Raw genomic sequence first — 12,513 nt, 5'->3', positions numbered from 1 at the left:
AGCAATAGTGAACACTGGAAAATAATAATTAATAAAAATAGTACACATTTAGGGCTCCTTTTACAAAGGCGCGCTAGTGTTTTTAGCGCACACACCGGATTAGCGTATGCCATCTGAAAAACTACCGCCTGCTTAAGAGGCGGTATCAACTACATGTGCGGCAATTTAGCGCACGCTATTCCGCGCACTAAGGTGCTAACGCATCTTTGTAAAAGGAGCCCTTAATTTTCCCCACCATCAAATTTCCCTGTCTCGCCCACCCCACCCAGCTACTTTTTCATGCCACCCGGCTGGAAAAAATTTCTGGGGAGAACACTGCATGTCTATGTGAGACAAGCTGTATTTTGGGAGTTAGACCTGCTCTTTGGCACAAAAAGGTGCAGATCAAATGCCAATAACTGCCCACTTACGGTACCTTACTGTTATCTCATGATCAAATTCTCTCTTCAGGGTCACCTTGAGATCACAAAAACCCTCCTGATCAATATGCCCCCTGCGATCAGCATCTTCCCATGTACAACCCCCCCCCCCATATCAATCATCACCCCTCAAAGGATATACCCCTCCAGATCAACACATTCCTTGACCTACACAAACACAAATCCAAACACGTCATTAAGAACACTATGTCCGCCTCCTGATCAGAAACTTTCCAATGCCCCATCTCTAGAGGGGCCACCATCGATCCCCCAACCCACCCCTGAGACCTACCCAGTGGTGATTTATGGTCCAGGGGCAAAAGCAGACCTATTCCATTCCTTCCTATGCTGCACCAACTTAAATTGCGGTAATAACCCTAGTGGTAGCACTGAGAGATTATCACTATTGTGTCATTGCCATCTTGGAGCTGAAGCAGCATGGGTCTGCTCCTTCTCATAAACCTGGACCCACCTTGGACCATCTCAAGGGAGGTCTCAAGGGTGGTTTGGGGGGTCCAGGATGAAGGTGGATTTTGATCAAAGGGAAAGGGCTTGGAGGGGCACAGGCTCTAGGGAGGGGGTTTAAAGTGCATCTGATCAGGGAGGATGAACATAGTGTTTTATGAATGGGTGTTTATATAAGGTGCAGACATGATGTTCGGATCAGGGGTGCTGTTCTAAAGGGGTATACAGTATACTTGAAGGGAATGATTGGAAGAGGGATTTGTACATAAGAGGTGTATGGATCATGAGGGACTTTTTAATCAGTGTCAAGCACAGGGGGCCTGATATGATCAGGAGGCATTTGCAAATAGGTGGAGGGTGCGGTCACAGGGGGGGACTTTTTGATCAGACATATGCTGAGTAGAAGAGGTGGGGTGGCTGATCGTGATGGGTACTCTAAGATACTTAAGAGGGTAAACTCTTCCTGTATGATTCCTATGCCAATATTACATGTATAGGTTTGCAAGATGGCAAGCTCACGGTGTACGAGCTGACATTTATAGGTTGGCATTTTACAACTTATGCATGTAAGTGTGCCCACATTCCCATCTACGTGCCCCTGCCTTCAACATACTTTTTCTGAAGTTTTTCTTCTAAATTGGGCCCAAACCCCAAAACATGTATCCTAGGTGTTTCTCCCTGCTTACATGAGAATTTTTTTTAATGTGTGATGATCAAAAGATATATTAGTACACTGGAGGTTATCAAGAATTCTTTATAATATCTCTATTAACACCCCCTTTCATCAATTTCTTCATTCTTTTATTTGAAGCATTATATAGAAATTTTTCTCAGGGGTTTTGTTTATATAACTGTACAGAACAGGGACAGGAAGAATACGCTTGGCCAAGAACCAAGTGTAAATCTGAGATAAACGCTGAAGACTGTCCCTTCTTGGCCTTTAGGCTGAGTATGAGAATCTTTACATTGTGGGGATATGATGGCTTAACAAATACAGTATTTTCATAAGCAGGAAAATTAAACCTACTGAAAAGAAAAGCAATCAAAGAATTTTGACCTCTTGGAGTAATACAGTTGGAAAGATTGTGTGGAAGGCCACAGTGAGAGAATTTCCCATTTTTATTAACATATGCATATGTTACAAGCTTTCTATCATTTTATCTAATACAGTGGTACCTTGGATTATGAGCATAATCTGTTCCAGGAGCATGCTCGTAATCCAAAATGCTCGTTTATCAAAGCGAGTTTCCCCATAGGAAATAATGGAAACTCGCTCAAGGCCTAGCACAAGAGGCAGATCTTCGGGCACCGGCAGGACATGCTGGTGCCGGTGCGGAGGCTACACTGAAGTAAGAAGAGGGTTCGGGTGGGTTGGGGGACCTCAGGTCACGGCAGGGGGTGGGGTGCCGGATCGCGGGGGGGAGGGTGCCGGTTAGCGGGGGGGGGGGGGGCGCTCGCAAATCGAGGCGCGCTCGTTTTCCGAGGCGCCGATTTTGTGAATGTTTTGCTCGTCTTGCAAAACACTCGCAAACCGGTGCACTTGTAAACCGAGGTACCACTGTATTCCAGTCTTCACAAACCATACAATTTGTTTCAATAACCTGAATTTCTTATTTATTTGCAGACTTAAAAATTATTTCCCTCTACATGAGACAAACAGAACACCACACAGAGCCACATTAAAACATAAGCAAACTATATACATTCTTGGGGCCGAAATATTTAGAAAGGCTCTCTCAGATGTATTCATAAAACTAATATAAAATCTATACAACCCCCCCCCCCAAATCTGAATAGTTGACAACTCAAATGTCCAGAAACATGAATGGCTTAATTGTCTGAAAAATGTCCAGAGTTCATCGACTTCTTTCTACAGTTCATCAATCCTCTCCTCTTGTGTGTGAATGTCTTGCCTGCTTCTAGCATCACTAGTAGCAACAGCAAGCCAATCCACTTCCTGATAATTACAGTTCTCAATGCAGGAAGGGCCCATGACAGACTGTGGGTAAGATTCACAGGGGAAGTCACAGGTTCAGCAATACTGGAAGGCAACTCTAGTCACATGAAGGGAAAATGTGAACTGGAGAAGTTCTTGCGTTTTTCACTAAGACTTCTGCATGTGGGTGGGGAATGAGATCTGCAAGGGACAGTGAATATCCTAGAAAGGAAAGCCTAAGAAGGGGTAGACACGTGAGAGGAATGGAGGAATGTTAAGCTGAGGGAAACATCTGGCAACATCTGTAAGAACTTCATATAATATTGGGCAGAGCTGTCTGTGGGGGAGGGCACTCACTGAATATATGAATGGCAGGGCAGCAGCACACCACCAAATTAAAAAAAAAGACAGCGCATGTGATTATGTGACATTTTCAGATAGAACGGAGAAGTCCACAGTTAAACGCATAGCCATAGAGTAGTAGGTTTTCAGCACAAGGAAATTTTCACAGTTAACTATTTTGTTACCTGAAAAAATTCCTTAGAAAACTATCTCTAACCATTCAGAAGCAACAAAAGAAGATCAATAACATTTATTGCTATGTCTTCCATTTATTAAACCTTTTTAACACCTAGAGCTTTTAAGAATTTGCATATAACTCGGATTCTGTACAGTACACATTCTATAAAAATGTGATCTAAATTCATAACCCTTCCCACCTCAGCATCTTTTTCCCTCACTTCCTCCATTCTTCCATCATATGCCCCCCTCCCTCACTTCATTGTGTCCCATGTTCATACTCCTTCCCTCCTTTCTTTCATCCTTTGTCCGAAGTTTGTGACCCCTCTCCCTTCCCTCTGTGGCCCAATGCAACGCGCCCCTGCTTCTCCCTTCCTATGCTAATGCGCCCCTTCTTCCTCCCTTCCTGTCTAAACGTGACCCTCGTCTTCCCTTCCATGTCCCCAAGCACCCCTCGTTATCCCTCTCCAATCCACATCCTATATTCATGCCTCCCACGTTTACCTCCTCTGGCTGGCTCCCTCCTCCCAGTCGCACTTCTCTTGGCAAAGCCGCGAATGGCGGCTTCTGCACACGGTCCACTGGTCTTCGCAAAACTATAATCAGTGGCTCCTGCATGCAGTCTACTGACCCAGAAGCCTTCCCTCTGAAGTCTGCATCAGAGGGAAGGCTTCCGGGTCAGTGGGCCGCATATATGAGCCGCCGATCGCAGCTTTGCAAAGACCAGGTGACAATGTGCAGGAGCCAATGCTTGCAGCTTTGCCAAGAGACGTGCGGCTGGGAGGAGGGAGATGGCCAGAGGTAAATGCAGGAGGCACAAATTTGGAACGGAGGGGGATGACGAGGGTCACATTGGGATAAGGAAGGGAAGACGAGGGTCGCGTTAGCACAAGAAAAGAGAGGCAGTACCCCAGTTCGTAAGTATGAGTTTGACATAAGTCGAGTGTTCTTAAACCGGGGACTGCCTGTATAGTATTAGTCCTACCCTGATTGCACAAATCATCTAAGATACGTAACAGGGTCTCCTACTTTTAGTTCCTAGTTTTGCTAGTTTTACAGTAAGACATCCTCCAGCTGGTTTATTAATACTGTTGAAAATTTAGAGAGGAGTTGGCAACCATTATTTTCATTCTCTTCTTCATGCAAGAAGTAAAAGTGCAACATACCCTCCAGCTGCAGCTGCATGAAGACACGTCCTATTAAAATCATCTGTGGTGTCTATGTCAAAGCCTAAAAAATTAATAAGTCTTTTATAAAAACCATGCATGCAGTACATCTTCTTTCCTTGCTATTCTGATAGAAATATTACTAGCTCATTTAAACAAAGAATATAAAATCTGTTACAGAACATTATTAGTTAGGTAGACCATCAGGATGGTATAACTTAAATGAACCATAAGGATGATATAAGTTAAATGGACTTGTACCTACTTAAACTTAGTTTATAGTTCAGCTTTGCATATGCTCAATGTAACAATGAAGCCTACTGAGCTACACAGAGATCAATATTCAAAAGAAATCTTACCTTTTAAAAATACCCCCGAAACCACAAATTTTCTAAAGATGATTTTTGGCTAGATAAAATGTATCTGATTGAAAAAGGGGAGGAGAGGTATGACAGGGGGATGGCTAAAGTTTAAATGGATATTTACAGTGCCTTGCAAAAGTCACCACATTTTGTACATTTTTCATATTCTGCTATGTGAAGAACACAGTTCAGAAAGCATTAAAATGGGCGTTTGTATCACTGAAACATTCTGTACTTTTCAACAAGAACAAATTACAGAAATATTCAAAAAATAACTCTATTAGACTGATAGGCCAGCTACAACAATTTCGTAAAGCTCTGAAAACTCTGCTGTTCACACAATATTTTGTAATAGGTGTCCTAAAGATGAAATGTAAATATTAAATAAGGTGGGTGATAGTGGGAAAAATGGACAAACCCATTGAGCTATCAAGGAATTGAATGCCAGCTGAACACAGCGAGGCGCAGCAGTCAGGAAAAATAGGTAATCAGACAGCCGGAAATCATTAGCCTCTCCAAATAGCGGAGCAAGACTTCCAACATCCAACTTGCGCAAGATCTAATCCTGTCACTTTGAACCCGAAGAAGGAAATACAGGTAATGAACCTCTTGGGTGACCTGGAAGGCAGAAACCACCTTTGGTAGAAAGGAAAGTACAGTATGGAGAACAACTCCTGAATCTGGAATACAGAGAAAAGGTTCCCTGTATGAAAGAGCCTGAAACACCGAAAAACACGCTATACTGAGACAATGGCGACCAGAAGGACAGTCTTGATTGTCAGATCCAGAAGAGTAGCTGCCATCAGTGGCTTGAAAGGGGCGTTCCCTGAAGAATAAGATTCCAAGAAGGGAAAGGATGACGCAAGGGAGGTCACAGAGTGTCTCTCTCATAAATCTGGTCACAGCTGGAAGAGCAGTAAGTGAACTACAGCCTCTGCGTGCTCGGAAGCATGAAAAGCCTGCACCCTGAGCAAGAGAATGACACGGGGACAAATTTTTCTCTGTCCCCGCAGAAAATCAGTTTCTTATCTTGTCCCCTCGAGTTCTTTTCCTGTCACTGCCCCATCCCTGCAAGCTCTGTCCTCACCTGTACAAGCCTCAAACACTTTAAAACCATAAGTGTTCGAGGCTGGTGTGGTTAAGGCAGAGCTTACAGGAATGGGGTAGGGACAGTGACAAAACTGATCGGGAAGGGACAGGGAAAGTGAGTTCCTGTGGGGGACAGGGAAAAATTTGTCCCTGTGTCATTCTCTACCCTGAACCTCAAGGGAAACCATTGCTAAAAAACCCCTCTAGTAGAGAATGACACGGTGACTGTTACCTGCAGCTAGCCGCTGGTAACCCACCAGAACAGGGGGAAAAAAATCAACTGGCTGCTGTGTGTACAGGGACAAGGCCATTCACCGTCCCGTGGAGCGGTGAATGGCCTTGTCCCCGCAGTAAAGGATCTGTTGTGAGTTGCTTCCCTTCCCATGCCTCCAGGTCAGCAGTCCCCCTCATGATTGAAGGTGCAGCAGCAGCCACCTCCCTTGCGAGTCCAGCAGCCACCCACCCACCCTCCCTATAGCGGGTCAAACAGTCCCCCACCCTTGCACCCAATTCATTTGCTGTTGTCGCCAGGAATTCCATTTAGAATAGGCCCCCCTCTGCCGAAGCCTACCCGGAAGGCTTCCCTCTGATGTCAGAGCTGACGTTGGAAGGAAGCCTTCCGGGTCAACCAGGGGTCCCAGTTACCTCAACAATCCAGGTTCAAAAAGGTTCACAGTTCATCTTAAACTTATTCTACTTATGCTTAATTATTGTGAAAAAGAAATAAGGGTCATTCTTCCTAAAATCTAATACCGTATTATAGTATATACAATTAAGATCATAAAAAATTACATATTTTAACACACACTTCTATGACACCTTGAAGGCATACCTGATGAAAGGAGCTTTCTGCAGCAATCTGAAAAACCACTCAAAGCTGCCAAATGAAGAGGAAACATCCCATGGATACCTCGCCTAAAATATATCAAAATATAAAATCATATACGTCAATATACATGAATGGTTAAAAATTGGAAACTACAAACAAGACAGTGCTAAAGAACTATACATTATTTTACCTATTCTATATACAATAGCATAAGGGAATGGATAGTCTCTCTTTTAAATAGATTTCTTAATTGTTAAAATATTTGTTATGCACCAATGAATATAGGACTCAAGTAAACTTTAGTTTAGTAGAAAAGCTTTCAAGTATGGTCTTGTATGAAATTTAACTAAAAGAAATCCAGCTTATGCCTGACTCGTACTTATGAAGCAAGGTCCTGCCTCTCCCTTTCTATGTGAACGCGCCCCCTTCTCCTCCCTTCCGTGTCCCAACATGGCCATTCCATCCTTCTGTTCTGTGTCCCAAACTCATGCCTCCCTCTCTCCCACAGGTGTTTACCTACTCTGGCCGGCTCTCTCCTTCCAGCCACACTTTCTTCACAAAACCGGTAGCAGCAGCTCCTGCATGCAACCCGCAGCTGACCCAGAATCCTTCCCTCTGACATCATGCTTTCAAAATGCTGGTCTACATTGTAAATGTTAAAAGTAGACGCGGACAGCTGAGCTAAGTAGGGATGGGATTGAGGCTACTTTTGGAGGGGGGGAGGATCTGGGGGGAGGCAGCAGGAGGGAGTGGGTATCCCTCCTGCCAGTCTTCAACAAGGGTAGGAGGAGGATTGAAGGGGCCAGTGGCAAGAGGGAATGGGCATCCCTTCTGCCAATTTCAGGGGTATTTGTTAGGGGGGTCCCCTGCCGCAGCTGGCTCAACTGATCGCAGCAGGGATATTTTTCCCCAGATCAGCTTAGCTGGCAGGTCTCTCTGAAGCCACAGCTTTAGGAATGCCTGCTGACTCAGCTGATCAGGGATTCCCTTGCTGGAATCAGCTGGTGGCAAGGGTCCCCGTGCGGCTGCCCTCCCGCTTCGGCCGATGCCTCTGCCATCCGTCAGCGCCTCCCGGCTCCCGATCCAAGCCGGCTGCCATCCTGAATGGTGCTCGGTTTATGAGACAAAAGTTTGCTGAGTGTTTTGCTCGTCTTGCAAAACACTCGCAAACCGGTGCGCTCGTAAACCAAGGTACCACTGTACCAACACTTACAGACTTACAAAACAAGGACTGGAGACTTACTGTTACAATAGAGTAATAAGGAGAAGAACTACAACATAAAAATAGGAAAGAACATAAAGGGGAAAAACAAATACAAGCAAATAGTGTCTAAAATTCTGCTAAAAGAAAGAATTAAAAAGTAACAGTTCTACGATGTACTGAAAAGGACGCTTAAGCATGAAATGCATCTCTAAATAAAAAAAATCCAATGATGGCACCCCTGGACCAGTCGCTGATTTTTGTCACTAAAAGCAGATGCTGCTCTTGGAGAATGGTTCGGCGATGTTTAAGATTCCAGAGTGCTCATCTGAATATTGAAAGCCGATTTGAATGGCAGCATCGGAGACTGCTAGAAGCTTGCAAAAAAACCACCATAAGCTGTTTTCATAATTTGTTGTTACAATGCATGCAGGCTAAATTGGTTTAGCAACTGCGTTAAATACTGATTTTGTTTTGAGAATCTAGGCCTTAGTATGCTATATGGCAAGGTAGCCTTCAGATTAAGAAGGCCCCCAAAGATACTTTGGCGATACAGTTTGGGCTCACCTAATTTGTGAGACTTTGAGACTCAATATAGAACTATATTTTGATTTTCACTTCACTTTGATTATAATATTTTGTATTCTAGTAGCAGTGATGGATCTACTGTAATGCAAACAGAAATGAAAGAAACAATTTTCAATGATGAACAGCACTTGAAAAATATATTTAATATTTTACAGAATATCTGAGATAAAATATTGCAGAATTGTGTTATTCTGCAATAGATCACCAGACTAATGACAAATACTGAAACATTAGGGTTACTTACTTTGCAGTATCAGCACCACTTGTAATTAGAGTGTTTATAAGTAGCTCGTGGCCATATCGAGCTGCTATGTGCAAAGGAGTATTCCCATTCTTGTCTTCACAGTCTATCTCAGCTCCTGCAATAAAAAGTAGGTATAACCAAACATTCATATATTTATTGTATGAATATCAGTATATCATCCAAAACAATGAACTATGGGCCACTAATGTGATTTGAAAGCAAGAAGAATTAAATTTAATGAAATTACACTGATGGGTTGTAGTATACAGTGAAAAAGCCGTGGAACACTCACTGAGCAATAAGCATGAAGACCATAAGAAATGCCATATTAGATCAGACTTTTGAAAGGTCCATTAACCCTGCATCATGTCTTATAGTGACCAATTCAGGACACAAGCATTCAGCAACATTCTAAGAAGCAGATCCATTCCTTATTACTCATATCCAGAGAACTAGTAATTTTCCCAGGAAGGTTAGGTAGCAATGAAACTAAGAACATAAGAATTGCCGTTCGTACGGAATCTATCCCCTTTCAACTTTAGAGAGTGCCCTCTTGTTCTCCCTACCTTGGAGAGGGTGAACAACCTGTCCTTATTTACTAAGTCTATTCCCTTCAGTACCTTGAATGTTTCGATCATGTCCCCTCTCAATATCCTCTGTTCGAGGGAGAAAAGGCCAAGTTTCTCTAATCTTTTACTGTACGGCAACTCCTCCAGCCCCTTAACCCACATATCTGAAGACATCAAGCAGAAAGCAGTCTTTTCAGACTACTCTGGCAGTTATACCGGAGGACTTAGATCTATTTACAAACTGCTAGATGTTTGTTTGAATTAGAGAATGGCATAGGGACAAATTTTTTCCTGTCCCCACAGGAACTCATTTTCCTGTCCTGTCCCGAGTTCTTTTCCTGTCCCTGCCCCATTACTGCAAGCTCTGTCCTCATCTGCACAAGCCTCAAACACTTTAAAATCATAAATGTTCAAGGCTTGTGCGGTTAAGGTAGAGCTTACAGGAATAGGACAGGGACAGCGACAAAACTCAGGTTGCGGCAGAGGGGTGCCTGATGGCGGCGGGGGGGGTGCCGGATCGCGGGGGGGGAAGGTGCTGGTTCGCGGGGGGGGGGGGGCGCTCGTACAGCGAGGCAAGCTCGGTTTACGAGGCACCAAGTTTGCGAATGTTTTGCTCGTCTTGCAAAACACTCGCAATCCGGTACACTCGTAAACCGAGGTACTACTGTACTTAGTTAAAGCAGTAACAGCGGATACTTTTGTTCTCTGCTGCAATACAAGTGCTATGAAGTATATTTACAATAGTTTTAACTGCTTACTTTTTTTCCTTTTTCAACAGAAATTTAGTTAATAATAGCAAAAGGTCATTCACTGTGGTGATTAGTTAGTCGATAGGAGCCACATGGCATCATATTTTCTGCTTGCCCTTTCTGCATTATCAATGACTTCAGAAGAGAGTCTTTATTGCTTAAACCAGTGTCTCACACTTTTTTTAGCCCTGGCATACTAAATGGAGCAAATCTTTTTCACGGCACATTATAATTGAAATTATATATTTGCAAAAACAACAAAAAGTTCAAATTTGAGTTTTATTTATTTAAAGTTCTCTATGCTACATATGAGTAATTGTAACAATGGTGAAACTAAAGTAGATAGAATTGCTAATCAATGCGATGGATGTGCTTGTTTTTGAGTGCAAATTAACTCTAAATGCGGCTCGATAGTCATCAAGCAAACATGCATTTCATCATCCACCATCTACAGTTGTTCTCTTTTTTTCGATTCAATTTCAGTCAGAACTGAAAATCCAAGTTTGCAAAGATAAGAAGATCCAAACGGTAACAAAGCCTTAGGATAACAACTGCATAAAAAATAAAAATTAAATCACTTGGCATTAGCTTTCAAGGACCAATCATGTCAAACAATGATGCTTGTCTGGGCAGTTGTATCCTTTCACACACAGATGCTCATAACTTTGACAGACTATTGTGTATGTTACGTACATGTCATCTATTCTATAGTATATTTATGAAGGAAATTTTTAAAACATAGAAACATAATGGAAAATAAAGGCCAAATGGTCCATCTAGTCTGTCCATCCACAGTAATCTCTCTTCCTCTCTCTAAGAGATCCCACGCGCCTATCCCATGTCTTCTTGAATTCAGACACAGTCTCTGTCTCCACCACTTCTTCCAGGAGACTGTTCCACGCATCTACCACCCTTTCTGTAAAAAAGCATTTCCTTAGATTACTCTGGAGCCTATCACCTCTTAACTTCATCCTATGCCCTTCTCATTGCAGAGTTTCCTTTCAAATGAAAGAAAGAGACTCGACTCATGCACATTTATGCCATGTAGGTATTTAAACATCTCTATTATATCTCCCCTCTCCTCTAAAGTATACAGATTGAGATCTTTAAGTCTGTCCCCTTCCTCTTGACTGACTCCATCCTTTTTATGTCTTTTTGAAGGTGTGGTCTCTAGAATTGTACACAAAATTCTAAATGAGGACTCACCAGTCTTTTACAAGGTTTCAATACCTCCTTTTCCTACTAGCCATACCTCTTCCTAAGCACCCTAGCATCCTTCTAGCTTTCGCCGTCAACTTTTCAACCTGTTTGGCCACTTTAAGATCATCACATACAATCACACCCAAGTCCCGCTTTTCAGTCATGCACTTAAGTTCTTCACCCCCTGCACTGTATTGTTCCTTTAGGTTTTTGCAACCCATATGCATGACCTTGCATTTCTTAGCATTAAATTTTAGCTGCCATATTTCAAACCATTCTTCAAGCTTCGCTAAGTCTTTCTTCATGTTATTCACACCATCTGTCTATATTGCAGATTTTGGTATCATCCGCAAAGAGGCAAATCTTACCTGACAGCTCTGCAGCAGTATCATTTATAAAAATGTTAAAAAGAAAAGGCCCAAGAAAAGAACCTTGAGGCACACCACTCGTAACATCCCTTTCCACAGAGCAATCTCCATTGATTACTACCCTCTGTCGCTTTCCACTCAACCAGTTCTTGTCCTAGCCCGGCACTCTGGGGCCCATCCTGAAGGCACTCAGTTTATTTATTAGACGTCTGTGTGGAACACTGTCAAAGGTTTTGCTAAAATCTAAATACACCACATAAAGTGTACTCCCTCTATCCAATTGGTCACCCAGTCAAAGAAATTGATTAGATTTGTCTGATAAGACCTACCCTCTAGTGAATCCATGTTGCCTCTGATCCTGTAATCCACCAGATTCCGGAAACTTCACTATTCTGTTTTAAAAGCATTTCCATTAATTTGCTTACCATAGAAGTCAAACTTACTGCCCTGTAATCCCCTACTTCTTCCTTACTTCCACTTACATCCACCCTTCTCCAGTCCGCCGGTACGACTCCCAACTCTAGAGAAGCATTGAAAAGGTCAGTCAGTGGAGCCAGCAGAACTTCCCTAAGTTCCTTCAGCGCCCATGGATGTACACCATCCAGCCCCATCACTTTGTCTACCTTTAAATTAGCTAGCTTCTCACAAACATAACCCTTTGAAAATCAATCAGGGTCTACCACTCCTCCATCTCTATTCGCATTGGTCTTCTGCGGTCCCACTCCCGACGCTTCAGCCATGAACACAGAACAAAAATATCTGTTAATCAATTCAGCCTTTTCTTTTATCAGCTTCTACATATTCCTCCA

General features: G+C 42.9%; 1 protein-coding gene across 4 annotated transcripts in view; it reads right to left on the bottom strand.

Moving 5' to 3' along the window:
- ANKRD28 (ankyrin repeat domain 28) overlaps window positions 1–12,513 on the bottom strand; it is a 425,075-nt gene that overhangs the window by 193,598 nt on the left and 218,964 nt on the right. For all 4 annotated transcript variants that reach the window (XM_033930721.1, XM_033930723.1, XM_033930720.1 and 1 more), the window contains 3 exons: window positions 8,819–8,933; window positions 6,789–6,871; window positions 4,506–4,569 (listed from right to left, as the gene is read on the bottom strand). In XM_033930721.1, coding sequence (XP_033786612.1) covers window positions 4,506–4,569; window positions 6,789–6,871; window positions 8,819–8,933 — 262 coding nt within the window. The remainder of the gene's footprint in view (window positions 1–4,505; window positions 4,570–6,788; window positions 6,872–8,818; window positions 8,934–12,513) is intronic.

The sequence above is a fragment of the Geotrypetes seraphini genome, chromosome 2 (assembly GCF_902459505.1).
Source record: "Geotrypetes seraphini chromosome 2, aGeoSer1.1, whole genome shotgun sequence".
Taxonomy (NCBI): Eukaryota; Metazoa; Chordata; class Amphibia; order Gymnophiona; family Dermophiidae; genus Geotrypetes; species Geotrypetes seraphini.
This window is presented reverse-complemented; position numbering and strand designations above follow the sequence as displayed.